The sequence below is a fragment of the Phaseolus vulgaris genome, chromosome 8 (assembly GCF_000499845.2).
Source record: "Phaseolus vulgaris cultivar G19833 chromosome 8, P. vulgaris v2.0, whole genome shotgun sequence".
Lineage (NCBI taxonomy): Eukaryota > Viridiplantae > Streptophyta > Magnoliopsida > Fabales > Fabaceae > Phaseolus > Phaseolus vulgaris.
In genome coordinates, this window is record NC_023752.2 from 54,451,225 (window position 1) to 54,476,142 (window position 24,918).

General features: G+C 29.6%; 1 protein-coding gene across 1 annotated transcript; it reads right to left on the minus strand.

Annotated features, from left to right (window-relative positions):
• Positions 1 to 332: 332 nt before the first annotated feature.
• Positions 333 to 1,330, minus strand: LOC137825587 (uncharacterized). The gene has a single exon (XM_068631287.1). The coding sequence runs from the start codon at positions 1,309 to 1,311 to the stop codon at positions 469 to 471; it is 843 nt and encodes a 280-aa protein (XP_068487388.1). The 5' UTR covers positions 1,312 to 1,330; the 3' UTR covers positions 333 to 468.
• Positions 1,331 to 24,918: the final 23,588 nt, after the last annotated feature.

Consider the following 24,918-nt stretch of genomic DNA (forward strand, 5'->3'; position numbering starts at 1 on the left):
TAGTTTTTTTTTTTAATTTATCATACTTATTATCATTTATTGGTTTACATTTGATTGTCTCACAAGTGAACTAATGAGACAATTAGACACGTTAAATATGGTTAGAGAAGAAACTCATACTCATTCATTTTGGTGGTTCTCTATGATGAAAGTTAAGTGAAAAAAATAATTGTATAATGCTTATTTTCTCATGTTGAGAAAAGGCAAAGTTAATTTTTGGTGTGTATTATTCAATTATTATAGCTTCTTCTTCATTACATACAATTAATCTATGTGACAAAGATGTAGGTCAAGGCACATAAAATATTTAGAAAGTTATATATTATTTGTAACTCAAATGTTCATTTCATATATATTTTCAAACAACTATTTTATTTTTTAAAGAAACTAACTTTCGAACGTCGTTATTTACTACATATTATTATCTTCTTTGCTTTGAGTTGCTTTTGGTGGTCCTAAAGTTGTAATTTAAACTTTTGGTGGTCCTGAAGCTATAATAACTGTTTTTTGTGCACTTAATGCCTTAATTGTTGACTTTGGAGGTCCTGAAGCCCTTGGTCCTGAAATTTCATGAATTGCTTTTGGTGGTCCTGAAGCTATAATAACTGTTTTTGATCCACTTGATGCCGTAATTGTTGACTTTGGAGGTCCTGAAGCCCTTGGTCCTGAAATTTCATGAATTGCTTTTGGTGGTCCTGAAGCTATAATAACTGTTTTTGATCCACTTGATGCCTTAATTGTTGACTTCGGAGGTCCTGAAGCCCTTGGTCCTGAAATTTCATGAATTGATTTTGGTGGTCCTGAAGCTATAATAACTGTTTTTGATCCACTTGATGCCTTAATTGTTGACTTCGGAGGTCCTGAAACCCTTGGTCCTGAAATTTCATGAATTGCTTTTGGTGGTCCTAAAGCTATAATAACTGTTTTTGATCCACTTGATGCCTTAATTGTTGACTTCGGAGGTCCTGAAGCCCTTGGTCCTGAAATTTCATGAATTGATTTTGGTGGTCCTGAAGCTATAATAACTGTTTTTGATCCACTTGATTCCTTAATTGTTGACTTCGGAGGTCCTGAAGCCCTTGGTCCTGAAATTTCATGAATTGATTTTGGTGGTCCTGAAGCTATAATAACTGTTTTTTGTGCACAAGATGGTGGTTTTGGACCTGCAGTTGCATGAGATGGTGGTTTTGGACCTGCAGTTACATCAGAAGATCTTGGAGGCCCTGAGGTTGTGACCTCTACCTCTGAAGCTGCAACTGCAACTACCAGAACAATTAGCAAAGCTAAAAAAGCTACAAACACGTTCTTCATTTTCAAGAATTGATGTGTTTTGATTATGATAAATGGAAGAAAGGTATTAGGTATATATAGGGATAGGTGTGCACCATTGTCAACCTTTGATGACATGAGTTGTAGTTTTTGCTAGCTGCCAAAAAAAAATGGCAAAAGCATTGGTTTTGTTCGGTTCATTTTGTCATTTTCCTTCAATCAATACCTTTCAACTCTTGCTACTTTCATGCACTCATAGTTCACGTTTATTTCATGAACATGAATTTTTTTTTATATTAGAAGATTAAATAAAATAATAATCATGAATTAAAAAATTAGATATTGAAATTATGAAGAATTATAATTTCATTTATCCGAAAATATGATACACTTCATAGCAAATTCCGAAGACATTATTTGTATTTACCTTTTTTTTTCATTAAATATTATTGAAAACCTCAAATAATTAAATGTGTGAATATATTATAACAAGATATAATCTACCTATTATGCTAATGAAATTTAGTACACAAATGATCGAACCGTGAAATTTCCACTATCTTTATTTTCTTTATCTATTTACCAGTGAAAACACAGATTTATTTGGTGTGTGTTTAATTATTATTTTTCAGTTATCAAAATAAAAATAATAATTAATAAAATAGCTTTTACAAAAAAAAATAGATATGGTGTGAAAGTAAAAAAATCATAAAAAAGTTATAAAAAATGGTATATTATATGTATATATATATATATATATTTATTTATTTATTTATTTGTATGTCTGTATGGGATCTAAATATTTAGCATTATTTAGGAATTTTAATTTAGTTCTTAGAGGTATTATTTTTTTAAGTTTCACCGAAAATGGTGAAGTATATAGGTTGTAAATATTTATTATTCATATCCCTGTTTTATTTCAATGTCTTTTGTGATGACGCTGGAATTTATTAGAATTTATGGTTGTTTTCAGCATTTAATTTCTCATATTTATTGTGCGAAACATGCAGATGTCATGCATTTGATTTTTATTTTTACTTTTAAAATTTTAAAAATAATATGTTTTTTTAATTATGCTAGTGATATGAAAGATTTATTGAATTTTGTTAGCATTTATGGGATTGTAATTGGCCTTAAATATAAGTTTTAGTTATTTAATAAATTAAATATATTTTAATAATGTTAAATTTTGAAGGAAAAAGTAGTGACGAGAACGAGACATGGTAAATATGTATATACTTATCATTATTTTATAATTAATTTAAAAGGTATTTTGTCATATTCAGAGTGGTACACGATTAATACAAATATTATTAAGAGAAGAATCTATTATTATTTTTAAAACTTTAATACACCTCATAAATTTTTATTGTAATTCTCAAACAACTGATTATAAAAATGGAAAGTAAATGCGCAATTAAAAAAATAATAAAAGAGTTTTAATGGAGTTTATTTAGCGGAGTAAATATAATTCTAGAAATTAATTTAATTAATGGAAGTTTTTTTTAACATTCGTTAACTTCCAAAGTTTATTCTAAAATCTCTTTAAAATAACGAAAGCATTTTTACCTTCGTTAAATTTCAAAAGTTTATTTTAAAACTTCAACAAAATAATTGAGGTTTTTTTAACCTTCGTTAAATTTCAAAGACGGTTTAATATAGAACCTCAATAAAACACTTCAAATTTTTCAAATTTCAATAAATAAATATAGTTAAATTTATTTATAAATAAATAATTAAAAATTATATAGTTTTAATATATTTTATAACTAAATTTTCTAAGATTTTGAAAGTGTAACTTTACATTCCAAATAAGTTTTCTAAAGTTTTAAAAATTTATTTTAAAAGTAAAATAACTTTGGATAATAAGTATTTCTACAACTAACTTTGGATAATAAGTATTTCAACAGTATTTGCATATTTCTTATGATTTTCATATTTTTTATGATTGATGGTAGTCGATTTATATAATTCCTAGTCTTTTTTTACAAGCTCATATTTCCAAAAACCTAACTTATGTTTTTTAGATTTTGATGTACGTATATTTTATGTGCAATTTTAGTTTTATTTATAATTGTTAAAATTTAATTCTCATAATTTTGAAATATATTAAATTAAGGCTTTTATTTTAAAATGCATCCAATAATTAATTCACTGTGAAAGTGAGAAGTAATAAGCTAATTTATCCTCGAAATATGCTCTTGCAATCTTTGAAGCCCTTGTATCCAAGAACGCACATGGCTTTGAATCCCACATCTAATAGATAATACAATTATTTAGGATATATAAAGTTGGGATAGTAAAGTGATGGAAGAAGCAATATTGGAGTAAGAAGAAGGTAGTGTTTTATCTAGTGTTTCTTCTCCTTAGATATAATAAACATAATTGTGGTTGGCTGTGATTCCTTGCTAGGACTGCTATTGGCGGCCATTGAACTTGTGTCGGTGAATAATGTGTCTATGGTGGAAGAGAGAAGTCAAGAGGATCATTAGAGATGGTGGAAAATGGGGTTAAAGGTTTATTTCAAAAGATAATTCATTTTAGGAAAATTTTTAAACTTGTGGTACTTTATGGAAATTTTTAAACTCATGATATTTTATGAAAGTTTTTAAACCCATGGTATTTTACGGAGATTTTGAAACTCATGGTATTTGACGGATGGTTTAGCGGGGGAAACTACAACCCTGGATAGACGACTTAATAGAGGTTTTAACCCTGGATAATGTAGAAATAAACCCGTTAACACCATTTTTTCTTGTAGTGTAAAAAAATAAAAAAGAGTTAAAAAAGTTAACATATATTGGTTTGATTGTATTAAACATCAAACATCAATCATTATAATTTTAATAAGATTGTTCTACTATTTTAAATAATAATTATAGTTATTTTTTTTATTTTTGTATATGCCGATTAAAAAAATTAGTTGTAATTATAAAAAACAAAATTAAAAACCTATCGATAATACTACAATACTAAAAAAAATATATTGCCTGAACATAACAAATTTTGGTGCAATAAAATTTAAAAGAAATATCACTTGGAGTGACGAATATTTCAAAAAAAATTGAATAATGTACAATATTTTTCAACAAATATATTTAAATAAAAGTTTTTAATTTTTTTTATCAAAAGTAATCTGACTATAAGAAATTTTGATTTTGATTATTTTCTTTTATACTTTAGCGACTGAAATATAATATTATTATTGATGTAAAACCTTTTTATTTTATTTCACTAAATAATTTTTATAGTATCTTGATTTTAGTTCTTATTTCAATGTTAATGTAATTAAAATAACATTACAATAACATCTTTTAAATTTATCAATAATCTTAACATTTTTTTTATTTGACTAAGAATGATTACATGAAGGAGTAATACGTTATTTTAGTCATTAAAGTTTCCTTTTAAACTACAATGTCATATAAATTTTTGTTATTAAATAAAAATTATAGCAAAATTAATTTTAGGAGTATAGTCACATTTAAAGAAAATTTTAGTGAAATACAAAAAATATTGATTATGTAAAAAATAATATTTTATTTCACTCACTAAAATATCCAAACAAATAATAAATTAAAAAACAAATTTTACTAGAAGAAAACATTTAATACAAAATGATAAAGATAAAATTGATAATTAGTTATTATATTAATTAAATTAGATAATATTTTAGAGAATAAAAAAATTATTAGTATCTAATTAGACATCAAGGATCTAGTTACCAAATTTAGAATATAAAGTAATTTATAGCTATAATGTAACACTCCAAAAATACTTTTAACTATTACATTACAAGTTCTACGGGTTTCTCTACAAACTTGGAATTCTTTCAAAATATTCTTATTAGAAGATTATGACTTATAGAAATACAAATATTTAAAATCTAAGGTTCAAAACAACATTCTAAAGTCCTTCAAACTCTTCGACACCTATATGATCATCTGCTCGTGTACGTAGTACCGTCATAGCAGTTCACAACACAACAAGAAAAGCAAGGGTAAGCTAATGAAAAAAAGTTCCATAACATACTTAATTCATCCAAAGAGAACCATTCAAACTAATCATTTATAAACATTTCTCTAAATGATGTCATATAAAATTTCAATATCAATTTCATCAATCATATAGACCACACATAGATCTATTTTTAGTCACAATCATTGAATTTCATTTCAATCCATAATATTTGATTTCGTTTCAATCACACTAACTACACATGAATCAATTGTTTTACGTAAGACTCATTAAGTATGCCCTTACCAGAGACTAACATCTAATCCATACATCAAGGATTAGGATAAATTCAAACATTTAATATCGAGTCTCATCACCTGATATCTTAGTCTATATTTCTTAGATATCATTGAAGCTAGAGGATCTCTGTTAAACATAGGTTTTTCATAGTTAATGTATAATGAAATAATAACTCCTTTGCTGATAAATAATAATAATAATAATAATAATAATAATAATAACTCATACATTATCTCAAATTTATGACATCAATTTCATACAATTTTCATCATTCATATATAATACATATCATTCAATCACATAACATTTAAAAATTCATAACATTCATGAACCTTTTCAACATCAAAAACAATATTTAACTTCGAAAATATCAAAATCTAATATTTATACAAGTTCACACTACACAAAATCAAACAATTTTATCAAATAACATCCTTGCAAGAGAAATTGAAACTTGGGACCACGTTCCCTCCACATTCAGATCTTATAGCCTAGGGTACCATTGAATGTTAAAGTTAGTTTCCCTTACCTTAATTGCTTACTTTCCAAGCAACCTCTACCCTCAGTCTGATGCAAGTTATGCAAACAAAACAAAAATTAAGTATATAGTATAATAAGTTGAGAGGATTACTCTTCTCAACTGATCCCACCAAGATTCATGACTAAATCCCAAGTGAAAACAGATAATAAAGGATCTTTAGAGCAAAAATGAACTTACTTTGTTTGAAAATCTGATTGAGTATAATTGTTCTTTAACTCCTTAGTTACAACATGGTGCGATCAGAGAAAATTAAGAGAGAAAGAAAAAAAAAAGTTGAGAGAAAGAAAAAAAATGACTTTTTTTCATGTTCTTACAACTAAAATCTTTATAACTAATTAGATACTCATTTAGAAACTAGTTTATAAATTATTAATAATAAAAACTAATTTAGATACTAATAATTTTAAGTATCTAAAATATTATTTAATCTAATGACTAATTATTTTTTATCTCTAAAATTATTTTTTATTTAATATTTTTTTTACGTATATTGAATAATCATTATTAAAAAAATACAATTATCAACACTCACTAAATACAATGACGTATAGGGTGTTTTCATATCACATGTCACTATAAGGTGCATTTTGTTGGTATCTCAGTTTGCTTTGATGGTTTTGAAGTGTGATGATGTTAGAATTTATTGGTGCTTTAATTGTTTAATTGCTCCTATTTAATGTTGATACATATATTTATTTTTGTTTTATTTTTAGAGAGAAAAAAACTAACATATTTTTTTATAGTCATGCAATTTGTCAACTTTATCGGAATCTTCCTTGTTAATAATATTGAGGATGGTAATATTATTTATGAATATTTATTAATTTTTAACTTTTTATTAGAGTGTTTTCCACAAATTAAGGTAAATTATAATTGCATTATATTCATTTTATTTTGTTTCAATATTTTTGAACTCTAATGAATTGCCTTTTTTAATGTGGTCTAAACACTCCTATTAAATATAAAATATAGGGAGTGTTATATTATATCTCACCTTATTTAAATTATTGAGTTTATGTTTTTTTTTTTTTGCAATATTATTTATTGAGTTTATGTGATGTTAAAACTTATATTTTTTTCAAGTATTTATTTATTGTATATAGTTTTTTAAAAAAATTACGTACTTTTTGGTGTGGAGCGATTTTTATAAATTATATTTTCTTATTTTTATATGATTAGCTTATTACAATTTGTTCCTAAGATTTCTAACGGTTGCAGTGGAATGTCTTCTAATGGTTATTATGACTCTCAATTTTTTTATGTATATATACACAATAAATTATATTTTGTCTTTTTAAAATTGTATTTTAAGCTTTTTATTCTCCCAAAATTATTTTTCATAAAACTTTGTTTAACACCATAAAAAACACTACATCTTTAATGTAAACTCAAAAAATAACTTAAAAAGCATTTAATATTTCAATATGAAACTTAAACATAACAAAATTATCACTACAAGAAAAGTTGTAATAGCTGCCAAAAAAAGTGAGAGTCAAGTAAGGGACATTATTTGATTCAAACCAATGTTTTTGTTTACAAACGAACCTAAAAATAATGAATGATGGTAAGTTTCACATGTGATAAGAGTAAACACAAATTTTCTGGAACTGTTTTTCACATGTTTTGCAAAAACACCTTTACTGCATAAAAATAAATCTGTTCTTTTCTAAATAAACAGATTCTTTTTTAAACTGATGCATTGACTAAGGCTTTTGAAAATCAGGTTTTGTTCATCAAGTATTTTGACTAAATCTTCACTTTTTCAAAACGGTTGTGTTTCAATAGTTAAGTCTTTTCTGTTATCGTTTTGAAAAATAAATTTGTTCATAAATAGATTCTTTTTAGTCTGGTACTATGTTTATCTTAAACGGTTTTTTCGTTTTGTCCCTACACCAGAATGGTTGACTAAGTCTCCTTCACATAACAAATTCTCTAACTGCTTTTGAAAATAAATCTGTTCATTTTATTTTCAATCTGTTCTTTTTATAACAGCTTTAACTGTTTTTTTGAAAATCTGTTATAAGTTGTTTTTCTATAAAAAGAAAACTTGTTCCTGCGTTTAGATAAGAATCATACATTTGAGAAAACAAGTTTTACATCAGAGAATTAAGGATTTACAGAGAATTAGCATGTGTTCTTGAAAGATTTCAAAAATCAAAAGTGTGCTTGTTCTTGTCTGGTTCTAAAGCTTGGTGAGAGGTGTTGCTACTGTTTGAGCAATCTGTTCTACTGGTTTAAGGCAGATTTCTGCATCATCTATCAAGTGTATTCGTTTCATATTTCTTTTCTTATAAAAGTGTGATTGTAAACTCTTCTTGATAGGGTTTCTTGAAGAGTGTGTGTGCTGAAATAGTGTTTTTGAACAAGTGTGTCAAGTTTCTTGTAGGTTCAAGAACAGTGGCCGTGTAACTGTGTTTGGTACATTTTGTTTAGTGGATTTCACCTTGGATTAGGTGAGACTGGATGTAGCTCAGTTGAGTGAACCAGCATAACTGTTGTGTGTTCATCTCTCTTCATCCCTGCACTCGAATTCTTGCATTTCTCCTAAACTGCCAGAAATTGAATCTTTTCAATTGAAAATAAATCTGTTCTTTCTAGGTTGGTTCATACAGTTTGGTTCTGTGAAGAAGATATATGATCTGTTAAATACAACTGGAACAGGTTGATTGTGATAGGTTACCCAATTGATTGTCAAGCCAATAATTGAACCTTAATCACTTGCTTAAAATTGAAGATTATTGTTTTTGTTGTTCATGGTTTTCTCCGTAATATTAGTGTGTGGCTTGCAAATTAATCTGCATAATTTCAAAAATAACTTGGATATAAATGTTTTCAAACATAAACAGTGTCAAAATAAATCTGTTCATTTCCAAATTAAATCGATTTATTTTCTGTGTACTGTGATAGAATCTGATTCTGCGCAAAACTATTAAAAGGTCAATTCACCCCCCATCTTTAACTTTGACACTATTGAACCCAACATTATAGACAACACTTATTAAAATGTGGGTGTTGTAAACAACATTTTAGGCCAAATTTTATAAATTGTGGGTAATTTAGACAATACTTATTATTTGTTTGGATTTAATAAATCATATGCGTAGAAGCAAAAACCTAGTCACACTGAACTAGGTCAGACTTATATAATTGTTCCTTAAACATAGAAAAGACAATGATTTTAAAAATGTAGTGTGAGAACTAGCAAAGACCACGTTTGTAAAATTGTTAGTTATTTACAAGTACAATTTTTTAAGTATTTTCTTTAGAATATGTAAGCTAAACAATAAAATTCTCGCAAAAAAGTGGTCACATCCATTTAATTGTGGCATAAAAGTGGAAAAGACAACATTTTTACAAATGTGGCTTATGAATCACTATATAACAATATTATTATTAATAGTAATAAAAATATTAAAAATAGTAATAATATTATTATTATCAATAACAACAATAATAATAATCAAAATAAGAATAATAATAATAAGAGTAGTTATAGGTTTTATGTTTACTCATAAGACCTAGGTTTGATTCCCTATAACAAATAGTAATGTAAATGCAACACTTAAAAAATCATTTCCTAAACATTAACATAAAAGTGTTGTCTATTCTACCAGTATAAGACAACGATTTTGAAAGCGGTCACAAGAAAAAAAGGTTGCTTATAACCTAAGTCCACAACTGAAAAACCATTATCAAATTGTTTTTCCTAAAACTAAGACAACATTTTTTTTTCCTTTAGACAATATTTTTAAATTTTTTGTCTAAACTTTGTGTAGTGAAGAAAGACATTATTCGATCTAGTCTAATGACACCATTCACCATTGTTCAAACTAATGTACTTTTTAATTTGAAATGTTTTAAAAGATTCAGTGGTAGGTTTCAAAAATTATAACTCTAAACATTAAACTAAAAAAATATAAAAGAAAAACAAAAATAGATAAAAATCATAAAGAGCACACTAAAAAGCTTAGCCACAATGGTATACAAAGCATATATAAAATATGATAAATATGAAATATAAATATAGTATATGCGCAGTAATAATAAATGAATAATATCTTTATACAATAAATTTCAAATTTTGTTAAGGTCATGAAGTGTGCTTAGGGACCCTTGTATCTGGTATATTTGTATTATCTGTTTTATCTGTGAAGTTGCATTTACACATGCAAGATTTTAACCCTTAAGAAACATATGCAATGATTGATGCTTATCTGGTTTTAATAATTCAGTTACACGTGTAAATGCTAGCTAAATGGGAGGTATGTATATAAGGATGGGGACACTCTGATGTGTCCCATTTTCAATTTAATTTATTTTTTGTTGATAAAAAAGCAATAAATTTCAAACATCATTATTAAAATGAGTAATGTAACATAATAAATAATTATTTGTCTTTCACAGAGACCATAAGTTATAATGTTACTGATATATTATAACTTCAAATTTAGTTTTTTCTAATTTATTATACTTATTATCATTTATTGGTTTACATTTGATTGTCTCACAAGTGAACTAATGAGACAATTAGACACGTTAAATATGGTTAGAGAATAAACTCATACTCATTCATTTTGGTGGTTCTCTATGATGAAAGTTAAGTGAAAAAAATAATTGTATAATGCTTATTTTCTCATGTTGAGAAAAGGCTAAGTTAATTTTTGGTGTGTATTATTCTATTATTATAGCTTCTTCTTCATTACACACAATTAATCTATGTGACAAAGATGTAGATCAAGGCACATAAAATATTTAAAAAGTTATATATTATTTGTAACTCAAATGTTCATTTCATATATATTTTCAAACAACTATTTTATTTTTTAAGAAACTAACTTTCGAACGTCGTTATTTACAATATATTATTATCTTCTTTGCTTTTAGTTGCTTTTGGTGGTCCTAAAGTTGTAATTTAAGCTTTTGGTGGTCCTGAAGCTATAATAACTGTTTTTTGTGCACTTGATGCCTTAATTGTTGACTTTGGAGGTCCTGAAGCCCTTGGTCCTGAAATTTCATGATTTGTTTTTGGTGGTCCTGAAGCTATAATAACTGTTTTTGATCCACTTGATGCCTTAATTGTTGACTCCGGAGGTCCTGAAGCCCTTGGTCCTGAAATTTCATGAATTGTTTTTTGTGGTCCTGAAGCTATAATAACTGTTTTTGATCCACTTGATGCCTTAATTGTTGACTTCGGAGGTCCTGAAGCCCTTGGTCCTGAAATTTCATGAATTATTTTTGGTGGTCCTGAAGCTATAATAACTGTTTTTGATCCACTTGATGCCTTAATTGTTGACTTCGGAGGTCCTGAAGCCCTTGGTCCTGAAATTTCATGAATTGTTTTTGGTGGTCCTGAAGCTATAATAACTGTTTTTGATCCACTTGATGCCTTAAGTGTTGACTTCGGAGGTCCTGAAGCCCTTGGTCCTGAAATTTCATGAATTGTTTTTGGTGGTCCTGAAGCTATAATAACTGTTTTTTGTGCACAAGATGGTGGTTTTGGACCTGCACTTACATGAGATGGTGGTTTGGGACCTAAAGTTACATCAGAAGATCTTGGAGGCCCTGAGGTTGTGACCTCTACTTCTGAAGCTGCAACTGCAACTACCAGAACAATTAGCAAAGCTAAAAAAGCTACAAACACGTTCTTCATTTTCAAGAATTGATGTGTTTTGATTATGATAAATGGAAGAAAGGTATTAGGTATATATAGGGATAGGTGTGCACCATTGTCAACCTTTGATGACATGAGTTGTAGTTTTTGCTAGCTGCCAAAAAAAAATGGCAAAAGCATTGGTTTTGTTCGGTTCATTTTGTCATTTTCCTTCAATCAATACCTTTCAACTCTTGCTACTTTCATGCACTCATAGTTCACGTTTATTTCATGAACATGAATTTTTTTTATATTAGAAGATTAAATAAAATAATAATCATGAATTAAAAAATTAGATATTGAAATTATGAAGGACTATAATTTCATTTATCCGAAAATATGATACATTTCATAGCAAATTCCGAAGACTTTATTTGTATTTACCTTTTTTTCATTAAATATTATTGAAAACTATTAAGAAGTGGACTTTAAGCCTAACCCAACCCCATAAAACCGGCTCATAGGGTTGAGGTTTGCACCCACTTATATACAATGAAAGGCTATAATCTCTAGTCGATGTGGGATCTCCAACACACCCCTCACGCCGAGAGTGATAGATAGAAGCTCGTGCGTGGGACTATATATTATGGGTGGGACTATATATTATGGGTGGTCCGATAGCGGGTGGCACGATAAGCCCAACACAAACACTCGCTAGGATAGGCTCGAATTGGCTCTGATACCATATTACGAAGTGGACTTTAAGCCTAACTCAACCCCATAAAACCGGCTCATAGGGTTGAGGTTTGCACCCACTTATATACAATAAAAGGTTATAATCTCTAGTATCTCCAACAAAAACCTCAAATAATTAAATGTGTGAATATATTATAACAAGATATAATCTACCTATTATGCTAATGAAATTTAGTACACAAATGATCGAACCGTGAAATTTCCACTATCTTTATTTTCTTTATCTATTTACCAGTAAAAACACAGATTTATTTGGTGTGTGTTTAATTATTATTACTCAGTTATCAAAATAAAAATATTAATTAATAAAATAGCTTTTAAAAAAAATAGATATCGTGTGAAAGTAAAAAAATCATAAAAAAGTTATAAAAAATTGTATATTATATATATATATATATATATATATTTTTGTGTGTCTGTATGGGATCTAAATATTTAGCATTAATTAGGAATTTTAATTTAGTTCTTAGAGGTATTATTTTTTTTAAGTTTCACCGAAAATGGTGAAGTATATAGGTTGTAAATATTTATCATTTATATCCCTGTTTTGTTTCAATGTCTTTTGTGATGACGCTGGAATTTATTAGAATTTATGGTTGTTTTCAGCATTTAATTTCTCATATTTATTGTGTGAAACATGCAGATGTCATGGATTTGATTTTTATTTTTACTTTTAATATTTTAAAAATAATATGTTTTTTTAATTATGCTAGTGATATGAAAGATTTATTGAATTTTGTTAGCATTTATGGGATTGTAATTGGCCAATATAAGTTTTAGTTATTTAATAAATTAAATATATTTTAATAATGTTAAATTTTGAAGGAAAAAGTAGTGACGAGAACGAGACATGGTAAATATGTATATACTTATCATTATTTTATAATTAATGTAAAAGGTATTTCTCATATCCAGAGTGGTACACGATTAATACAAATATTTTCTACCAAAATATCTTTTAAAACCAACAATAACATTCTTTTCACCACAGTACCATTCTTCTTCTTTCTCTCTCTCTCCATATTCTCTTCACTCCCTCTCTCCTAATTTTCTCTCCTAAACTTCATCTATTTTAGAATCTGATCATACCACGCTGTAGCAGAAGAGTTAAGGAACATTTCTACCCGATCAGATTTTCAAACAGAGTAAGTTCATTTTTTACTCTAAATATCCTTTGTTCTCTATTTTTCCTTAGGATTTAGTCATCAATCTTGGTGGGGTCAGTTGAGAAGTTTAATCCTCTCAACTAATTCTACTATATACTGAATTTTTGTTTTGTTTGGATAATTTGCATTAGGTCCGTAAATATTGAAGCTTATCCAAACGGTGGGGAATAAAATTCTAAAAGTTGCTTGGAAAGCAAGCAATTGAGGTAAGGGAAGCTAAATTTAATTTTTAATAGCACCCTAGGATAGAAGATCTGAATGCGGAAGCGACGTGGTCCCAATATTCAATTTCTCTTGCAGGGATGTTGTGTGTTTATTTATATTGGGTTGTTTGTTTATATATTTTTTAAATTTGTGGAAATATTGGGTTTTGATGATTTAGTATTAAAGTGTTATTTTTTTATGTCAAATAAACTTTTGAATATTGTGGATAACTTTTTGAATGATATTGTATGACGAAATGGTATGGAATTGAATTCATACATTTGGGATAATGTATGGACTGATGTTCGTTGTGTATTAAGTATTGATGTCAGGATAATGTATGGACTCATGTTTGCTGTGTATTAAGTATTGATGCCTATGTGGTAACAGAGATCTCCGAGCTTCACTGATGATCTAAGTCACATAGACTAAGATATCAAGTGGTGAGAAGCTGATGGGGGAGTTCATGCACACTGTGACATATGAGATGCACGGCTTGGGTTGTATTGAACTTACCCTGATCCTTTCTGTTGGATTCGCTGGTAATCTTTGGATCAGGTGTTAGTCTCTGGTAGGACTTACTTAATACGGGTCTTCCAGAAGACGTTGTTTGTTGAATATTCTGGATGTGTAGATCCATGTGAGATCTATGTGATTGTTTATTGTTGAGATTTGAAGAAAATTGAATAATTTGAGAAATTGATCATGTAATTTGGTTTCCTCTTTTGATTTAATTGTGTATATTATAAAATTCTATTTTCACAAGCTTACCCTTGCTTTTCTTGCCGTGTTTAAACTGCGATGACTGTACTATGTACACGAGCAGATGACCATACAGGTGCAGGAGAGCCTTAGAGGTTTCAGAGTTTTATTTTGAGTTGTGGATATGTAAATATTTGTATTTCTATAAATCCTAATCATGTATTAGGAATGTTTTGAAAAACTCCAAGTTTGTATAGAAACTGGTAGAAATTTTATTGTAATAGTTATATGTAAATTATAGGGTATTACAAAAATCATGATGATTTCTTATAATACACCTCAAAATGAGTTCATTTGTCACTCATACGTGATTGACTATAAATAAAAATTATTTTAATATAAATCCTACACAATAAATTACTTAAATTTAGAAAAAAATCTTTATAAATCATTTTCTTTTATAGATTTAATTATTTTTTATTTATAAATTAGTTTTTATTTTTAACCAATTTATATATCATCTATATTAAAAGAATATTTTACTTTTAAGCAACTCTTATATTTAAAAAAAAAATAGGTTTTACACTATTAAGAGAAGAATCAATTATTATTTTTAAAACTTTAATACACCTCATAAATTTTTATTGTAATTCTCAAACAACTAATTATAAAAATGGAAAGTAAATGCGCAATTAAAAAAATAATAAAAGAGTTTTAAAAGAGTTTTAATGAAGTTTATTTAGCGGAGTTAATATAATTCTAGAAATTAATTTAATTAACGGAAGTTTTTTTTAACATTCGTTAACTTCCAAAGTTTATTCTAAAACCTCATTAAAATAACGGAAGCATTTTTACCTTAGTTAAATTTCAAAAGTTTATTTTAAAACCCCAACAAAATAATTGAAGTTTTTTTAACCTTCGTTAAATTCCAAAGATTTTTTAATATAGAACCTCAATAAAACACTTCAAATTTTTCAAATTTCAATAAATAAATATAGTTAAATTTATTTATAAATAAATAATTAAAAATTATATAGTTTTAATATATTTTATAACTAAATTTTCTAAGATTTTGACAGTGTAACTTTACATTCCAAATAAGTTTTCTAAAGTTTCAAAAATTTATTTTAAAAGTAAAATAACTTTGGATAATAAGTATTTCAATAACTAATTTTGGATAATAAGTATTTCAACAATATTTGTAACACCCCATAATTTATATATAACTATTACAATATCGGTTCTACATATTTCTATACAAGCTTACAATTTTTCAAAACATTCTTAATACGTGATTAGGACGTATAGAAATACAAATATTTACAATATAAGTTTCAAAATCAACGCCTTAAAACTCTTCTGATCCTCAGACACCTGTAAGATCATCTGCTCGTGTACGTAGTACAGTCATCGCAGTTCAAACACAACAAGAAAAGCAAGGGTAAGCTAGTGAAAATAGAATTTTATAATATACACAATTAAATCAAAAGAGAAAACCAAGTTACATGATCAATTTCTCAAATTATTCAATTTTCTTCAAATCTCAACAATAAACAATCACATAGATCTCACATGGATCTACACATCCAGAATATTCAACAAACAACGTCTTCCGGAAGACCCGTATTAAGTAAGTCCTACCAGAGACTAACACCTGATCCAAAGATTACCAGCGAATCCAACAGAAAGGATCAGGGTAAGTTCAATACAACCCAAGCCGTGCATCTCATATGTCACGGTGTGCATGAACTCCCCCATCAGCTTCTCACCACCTGATATCTTAGTCTATGTGACTTAGATCATCAGTGAAGCTCGGAGATCTCTGTTACCACATAGGCATCAATACTTAATACACAGCAAACATCAGTCCATACATTATCCCGACATCAATACTTAATACACAGCGAACATCAGTCCATACATTATCCCAAATGTATGAATTCAATTCCACATTATTTCATCATACAATATCATTCCAAACACGATCCACAACATTCAAAAGCGTAATTAACATAAGAAAACAACACCTTAAATATTAAACCATCAAAATCTAATATTTTTACAAATTTAAATAATATATAAACAAACAACATCCTTGCAAGAGAAATTGAATATTGGGACCACGTCCCTTCCGCATTCAGATCTTCTATCCTAGGGTGCTATTAAATATTAAATTTAGCTTCCCTTACCTTAATTTCTTACTTTCCAAGCAACTTTCTAGAATTTTATTTCCCACAGTCTGGATAAGCTTCAAGATTTACGGACCTAATGCAAATTATCCAAACAGAACAAAAATTCAGTATATAATAGAATAAGTTGAGAGGATTAAACTTCTCAACTGACCCCACCAAGATTGATGACTAAATCCTAAGAAAAAACAGAGAACAAAGGATATTTAGAGTAAAAATGAACTTACTCTGTTTGAAAATCTGATCGGGTAGAAATGTTCCTTAACTTGCCAGCTACAACGTGATCCGATCAGATTCTAAAATAGATGAAGACTGGGAGGGGAAAATTAAGAGAGAAGGGAAAGATTTATAAAGAGAAAGAGAAAAAGAAAGAGAAAGAGAAAGAGAAAGAGAAAGAAATAAAAGAGGTACTGTGGTGCAGGGGGATAAGGTTCATGTTGGTGTTTTTAAAAAAAAACACGCTGTTACATTATCTCCAACTACAAAAATTTTCGTCCTCGAAAATGAACTTACCAAGAAAGAGATTAGGGTATGATGCTCGTATCTCTTCTTCAATTTCCCAGGTGGAGTCTCTAGAGATGTGATCCCACAAAACTTTAACCATGGGGATACTTCTTCCACGAAGTTGTTTCACTTGTGAATCTAAAATTCTGATTGGCTTCACTTCAAATGACAGATTTTCTTTCACCTGTATTGAATCAGACTCTAGAATGTGACTGAGATCAGGTACATACTTTCTTAGCTGAGATACATGAAAAATATTGTGAAGGTTAGCTAAAGAAGGAGGTAAAGCAATTTCATAAGCCACAGAGCCTATTTTCCTGAGAATTTGATAAGGTCCTATGAACTTAGGAGTCAATTTCTTGGATTTGAGTGCTCTTCCTACATCAGTGAACGGTGTAACTCTCAAAAAGATATGCTCACCCGCAGAGAATTCTAAAGGTCTTCTTCTTTGATCTGCATAAGATTTTTTCCTGCTGAGAGATATTTTCAATATTTCCTTAATCATTTTGACTTTCTCATTGGTTTGTTGTATTAATTCTTGTCCAAATTAACACACTCTCACCATCCTGAAACCAACACAGAGGTGTCTTGCACTTTCTTCCGTACAATGCCTCAAAAGGAGCCATTCCTATGCTAGCTTGGTAACTATTATTGTAAGTGAACTCTACCAGTGGTAGAATTTCATCCCAACTGCCCAAATGATCTAACACACAAGTCTTAAGCAAATCCTCTAAGGACTGGATAGTTCTCTCTGATTGTCCATCAGTCTGAGGATGGTATGCTGAACTAAGTATGAGTTTAGTCCCCAAAGCTTCTTGAAGTGTTTGCCAGAATCTCGAGGTGAATCTAGGATCTCTATCTGAAACTATGCTGGAGGGTACACCATGCAACCTGACTATTTCATCTATGTAAATCTGGGCCAACTTTCGTATAGAGATTCTCAAGTCTATAGGTAGGAAGTGTGCCGTCTTTGTCAACCTATCCATTATGACCCAAAGAGAGTCATGCTTCCTCAAAGTACGTGGTAAGTGGGTAACAAAATCCATTGAGATATTGTCCCACTTCCACACTGGAATGACTAACTAAGTTAACATGCCTCCAGGTCATTAATGTTCAATCTTTAATTTCTGACAAGTCAAGCAAGCAGCTACAAACTTAGCTACATCATTCTTCATGCCATGCCACCAATAAGACTTCTTGAGATCTTGATACATCTTGGTCATTCCTGGATGTAAACTGAGCTTGCTTTTATGACCTTCAGATAACACTCTTTGCTTTAGTTCATTATCTTCTGGTATACATATTCTATTTTTGAATCTCAAAATACCATCCACTCCTAAAGAGAAGTCTTTAGCTTTGTCAGTATTAAATAAGCCCATGAAGTTCTTCAATTTTGAATCTTCCAACTGCTTCTCCTTCACCTTCTCCAGAAATTCATTAGTTATAACAAGTGTATTACAACTAATGCAATTTGAAGACATGGAAACATCCAAATTCATACTTCTGAAATCTTCAATCAATGCTAGCTCTCTAATCCTAAGCGATGACATTTGTATCTTTTTACGACTCAATGCATCTGCAACAACATTTGCCTTCCCAGGATGGTATATCAGCTAGAAATCATAGTCTTTTAAAAATTCAATCCATCTCCTCTGCCTCGTATTTAACTCTTTCTGATCAAACAAATACTTCAAGCTTTTATGATCACTGAACACATTAAAACTAACTCCATAAAGAAAATGTCTCCATATTTTAAAAGCAAAGACAACTGCGGCCAATTCTAGATCATGAGTTGGATAGTTTCTTTCATGCACCTTTAACTGACGAGAAGCGTAGGCAACAACTTTCTTATTCTGCATCAAAACACAACCCAATCCCGGATAGGAAGCATCACATAAAACTTCAAAAGACTGATTGGTATCAGAGATTGTCAACACAGGAGCATTAGTCAACCTTCTTTTCAACTCTTCAAAGCTTCTCTCACTTTGTTCAGTCCATGCAAAAGGATGATCCTTTCTAGTCAATTGGGTCAAAGAAGACACTATTTAGAAAAGCCTTCTATAAATCTCATGTAATATCCTACTAAGCCAACAAAGCTTCTAATTTCTGTAACTGTTTTAGGACGTTGCCACTGAAGTACAACTTCCACTTTAGAAGGATCTACTGATATTCCCTGTACAGATTTGACATGTCCTAAAAATTGTATTTCTGACATCCAGAAGTCACATTTTGAAAGTTTAGCATATAACTGTTTTTCTCTCAAAATGTTCAGGACGGTTCTAAGATGTTCTGCATGTTCTTCCCTTGTACGAGAATAGATCAAGATATCATCTATGAACACTACCACAAACTTATCAAGAAAAGGTCTGAATATCCGATTCATATAATCCATGAAAATAGCTGGAGCATTAGTCACACCAAATGGCATGACCAAAAATTCATAGTGACCATACCTTGATCTAAAAGCAGTCTTCTGAACATCTTCCGCTTTCACTAAAATTTGACGATAACCTGAGCGCAGACCTATCTTAGAAAACACAACTGCTCCATGCAACTGATCCATCAGGTCATCAATTCTAGGAAGAGGATATTTATTCTTTATTGTTAACTTGTTTAATTTTCTATAATCTATGCATAAACGTGACGAACCATCTTTCTTCTTCACTAATAGCACTGGAGCTCCCCATGGAGAAACACTAGGTCGAATGAATTGCTTCTCCAATAAGTCTTCTACTTGTTTCTTCAATTCAGCTAACTCTGCTCGTGCCATTTGGTATGGAGAAATTGACATTGGGCCTGCTCCAGGAATCAAGTCTATTGCAAACTCTATCTCTCTTTTAGGTGGAAGTTCAGGAATCTCATCAGGAAATACATCCATAAACTCTTGAACTACAAACATATCTTTTTTTACTTTATCAGTAACTATAGAACAAGCCAATAGCATAAAACATTCTGCACCTTCTTGTATCTCTCTCTCAAACTAATGAGCTGAGATAACCTGCATTCCTTCTAACTTAGGGAAAATTAACTTCTTCTGACCATAATCTATAAAGATATGATTGGCAGACAACCAATCCATTCTTGTATCTCTGCCCATCTATAATTACTGGACACTCAGCACACATGGAAGAAGTTACTATAATACCTTCTGTTGGTGTAGATACCACCAACTCAATTTCTAACTCTCGGACTAGCAACTTAAGTTTCTTAGTACAATTAAAAGATATAAAAGAATGGGTTGCCCCAGAATCAAACAATACAGATAACTGTGTTCCAAGGATAGAACAAATACCTCTAACAAGGCTATCAGACTGTGAAGCTTCAGCTCCACTAATAGCAAAAACTCTGCCAGCAGCTTTGGGTTTTTTTTTTTACTATTTTGTTGTACTTGCTGCACTCCGCCATAATTTGGAGCTTCCAATTGGACACGACAGTCTTTTGTTGCATGACCATACTTGTGACATCTATCACATGTCACATTTGACACTGAATGAGGGCAAAATCTAACAACATGTGGCCCACCGCATCTAAAACATCTGAAACTAGGTGATGATTGAGAATTGGGTCTTCCATTGCTATAAGATTGAGGTCTGAAATAAGGTTTCTTTATATCTTCATATTTAGGCATGCTTTTAGAAGGTCCTCCCACTTGAGGCTTAGCAAGTCTGCTACTATTTTTCAAACTCTCCACTACTTTTGTTTTCTCCCCTAGTGCAGGGAAATCTCTAATGGACATAGGAATCACCACTTCTTTAAGTTCTTGCTTCAACCCAAACTCAAATTTTTTACATCTCCAAGCCTCAGTCATGGTCTGGGGTATAGAATCTAGCTAGGTGTTTGAACCTAGTAGCATATTCAGTGACTTAAAGATTTCCTTGTTCCAACTGCATGAATTCAATTTCTTTTGCATACTTGACACTATCAGGAAAGTACTCCTCCAGGAATCTTACTTTAAAGTTCTCCCAAGTGGCATCTTCTCCTTTGTCTTCCATCATTTGCTTCATGCCTATCCACCAGAACTCAGCTTCTTCAATAAGCATATAGATGGCATAAGATAACTTTCCTTCTTCAGGGCATTGAGTACCTTCAAAGATTCTTTCTATGTCTCTCACCCACTGGTCTACTCCATCTGGATTTATCTTCCCATTAAACTTGGGTGGATTGTGTCTCAGAAAATCCTCCAGACTAAAGGTATGGGGTTTTTGATGAAGCTGAGACGCTTCAACTGCTAATCAGTTGTTTCTAATTGATGAATGGCAGCCTGATGTTGTTGTGCCATAATAGCACTCTGTTGTTGCAAGGTTGTTGTCATCATCTCTATTGCCCGAGCTAAGTTGGGCATATCTACTGGTGGAGGAGGAGTAGGTAGTATACGTGCCATTTACTAAGAACATAAAGAATTGGGTTAAAAATTACTAAAAATTTCCAGCTACATCTTTAAGACAAATTCACTTAAAAGAAATAATCATACGAAACAGGAAGGGACGTGGTCCTAATATTCAAATTTCTCTTGCAGGGATGTTATGTGTTGATATATTTTGAGTTGTTTGTTTATATATTATTTAAATTTGTGAAAATATTGGGTTTTGATGATTTAGTATTAAAGTGCTATTTTTTTATGTCAAATAGACTTTTGAATATTGTGGATCACTTTTTGAATGATATTGTATGACGGAATGGTATGGAATTGAATTCATACATTTGGGATAATGTATGGACTGATGTTTGTTGTGTATTAAGTATTGATGCCTATGTGGTAACAGAGATCTCCAAGCTTCACAGATGATCTAAGTCACATAGACTAAGATATCAGGTGGTGAGAAGCTGATGGAGGAGTTCATGCACACCGTGACATATGAGATGCACGGCTTGGGTTGTATTGAACTTACCCTGATCCTTTCTGTTGGATTCGCTGGTAATCTTTGGATCAGGTGTTAGTCTCTGGTAGGACTTACTTAATACGGGTCTTCCAGAAGACGTTGTTTGTTGAATATTCTGGATATGTAGATCCATGTGAGATCTATGTGATTGTTTATTGTTGAGATTTGAAGAAAATTGAATAATTTGAGAAATTGGCCATGTAATTTGATTTTCTATTTTAATTTAATTTTGTATATTATAAAATTTTATTTTCACTAGCTTACCCTTGCTTTTTGTGTTGTGTTTAAACTGCGATGACTGTACTATGTACACGAGCAGATGATCATACAGGTGCAGGAAAGCCTTAGAGGTTTCAGAGTTTTATTTTGAGTTATGGATATGTAAATATTTGTATTTCTATAAATCCTAATCATGTATTAGGAATGTTTTGAAAAACTCCAAGTTTGTATAGAAATACGTAGAACTTGTATTGTAATAGTTAGATGTTATTTTCTGGGGTGTTACAGTATTTGCATATTTCTTATGATTTTCATATTTCTTATGATTGATGGTAGTCGATTTATATAATTCCTAGTCTTTTTTTACAAACTCATATTTCAAAAAACCTAACTTATGTTTTTTAGATTTTGATGTACGTATATTTTATGTGCAATTTTAGTTTTAATTATAATTGTTAAAATTTAATTCTCATAATTTTGAAATATATTAAATTAAGGCTTTTATTTTAAAATGCATCCAATAATTAATTCACTGTGAAAGTGAGAAGTAATAAGCTAATTTATCCTCGAAATATGCTTTTGCAATCTTTGAAGACCTTGTATCCAAGAACACACATGGCTTTGAATCCCACATCTAATAGATAATACAATTATTTAGGATATATAAAGTTGGGATAGTAAGGTGATGGAAGAAGCAATATTGGAGTAAGAAGAAGATAGTGTTTTATCTAGTGTTTCTTCTCCTTAGATATAATAGACATAAGTGTGGTTGGTTGTGATTCCTTGTTAGGACTGCTATTGGCGGCCATTGAACTTCTGCCGGTGAATAATGTGTCTATGGTGGAAGAGAGAAGTCAAGAGGATCATTAGATATGGTGGAAAATGGGGTTAAAGGTTTATTTCAAAAGATAAGTCATTTTAGGAAAAATTTTAAACTCGTGGTATTTTATGGAAATTTTTAAACTCATGATATTTTATGAAAGTTTTTAAACCTATGGTATTTTACGGAGATTTTGAAACTCATGGTATTTGACGAATGTTCTTAAACCCATGTATTTAAGAGGGATTCGGAAAGACTTTTCCTAAGGTTTAAAAAAATCTCGAGAAACACGTTCCCATGGATGGTTTAGCGGGGAAAACTACAACCCTGGATAGATGACTTAATAGGGGTTTTAACCCTGGATAATGTAGAAATAAACCCGTTAACACCATTTTTTCTTGTAGTGTAAAAAAATAAAAAAGAGTTAAAAAAGTTAAGATATATTGGTTTGATTGTATTAAACATCAAACATCAATCATTATAATTTTAATAAGATTGTTCTACTATTTTCAATAATAATTATATTTATTTTGTTTATTTTTTTATATGCCGATTAAAAAAATTAGTTGTAATTATAAAAAAAAAATTAAAAACCTATCGATAATACTACAATACTAAAAAAAAAATATTGCCTGAACATAACAAATTTTGGTGCAATAAAATTTAAAAGAAATATCACTTGGAGTGACGAATATTTCAAAAAAAATTGAATAATGTACAATATTTTTCAAGAAATATATTTAAATAAAAGTTTTTAATTTTTTTTATCAAAAGTAATCTGACTATAAGAAATTTTGATTTTGATTATTTTCTTTTATACTTTAGCGACTGAAATATAATATTATTATTGATGTAAAACCTTTTTATTTTATTTCACTAAATAATTCTAAAGTCCTTCAAACTCTTCGACACCTATATGATCATCTGCTCGTGTACGTAGTACCGTCATAGCAGTTCACAACACAACAAGAAAAGCAAGGGTAAGCTAATGAAAAAAAGTTCCATAACATACTTAATTCATCCAAAGAGAACCATTCAGACTAATCATTTATAAACATTTCTCTAAATGATGTCATATAAAATTTCAATATCAATTTCATCAATCATATAGACCACACATAGATCTATTTTTAGTCACAATCATTGAATTTCATTTCAATCCATAATATTTGATTTCTTTTCAATCACAATAACTACACATGAATCAATTGTTTTACGTAAGACTCATTAAGTATGCCCTTACCAGAGACTAACATCTAATCCATACATCAAGGATTAGGATAAATTCAAACATTTAATATCGAGTCTCATCACCTGATATCTTAGTCTATATTTCTTAGATATCATTGAAGCTAGAGGATCTCTGTTAAACATAGGTTTTTCATAGTTAATGTATAATGAAATAATAACTCCTTTGCTGATAAATAATAATAATAATAATAATAATAATAATAATAATAACTCATACATTATCTCAAATTTATGACATCAATTTCATACAATTTTCATCATTCATATATAATACATATCATTCAATCACATAACATTTAAAAATTCATAACATTCATGAACCTTTTCAACATCAAAAACAATATTTAACTTCGAAAATATCAAAATCTAATATTTATACAAGTTCACACTACACAAAATCAAACAATTTTATCAAATAACATCCTTGCAAGAGAAATTGAAACTTGGGACCACGTTCCCTCCACATTCAGATCTTATAGCCTAGGGTACCATTGAATGTTAAAGTTAGTTTCCCTTACCTTAATTGCTTACTTTCCAAGCAACCTCTACCCTCAGTCTGATGCAAGTTAT

What these genes read in the sequence shown, in the direction of transcription:
- LOC137825587 (XM_068631287.1), bottom strand. Translation starts at nt 1,311, where the DNA reads ATGAAGAACGTGTTTGTAGCTTTTTTAGCTTTGCTAATTGTTCTGGTA.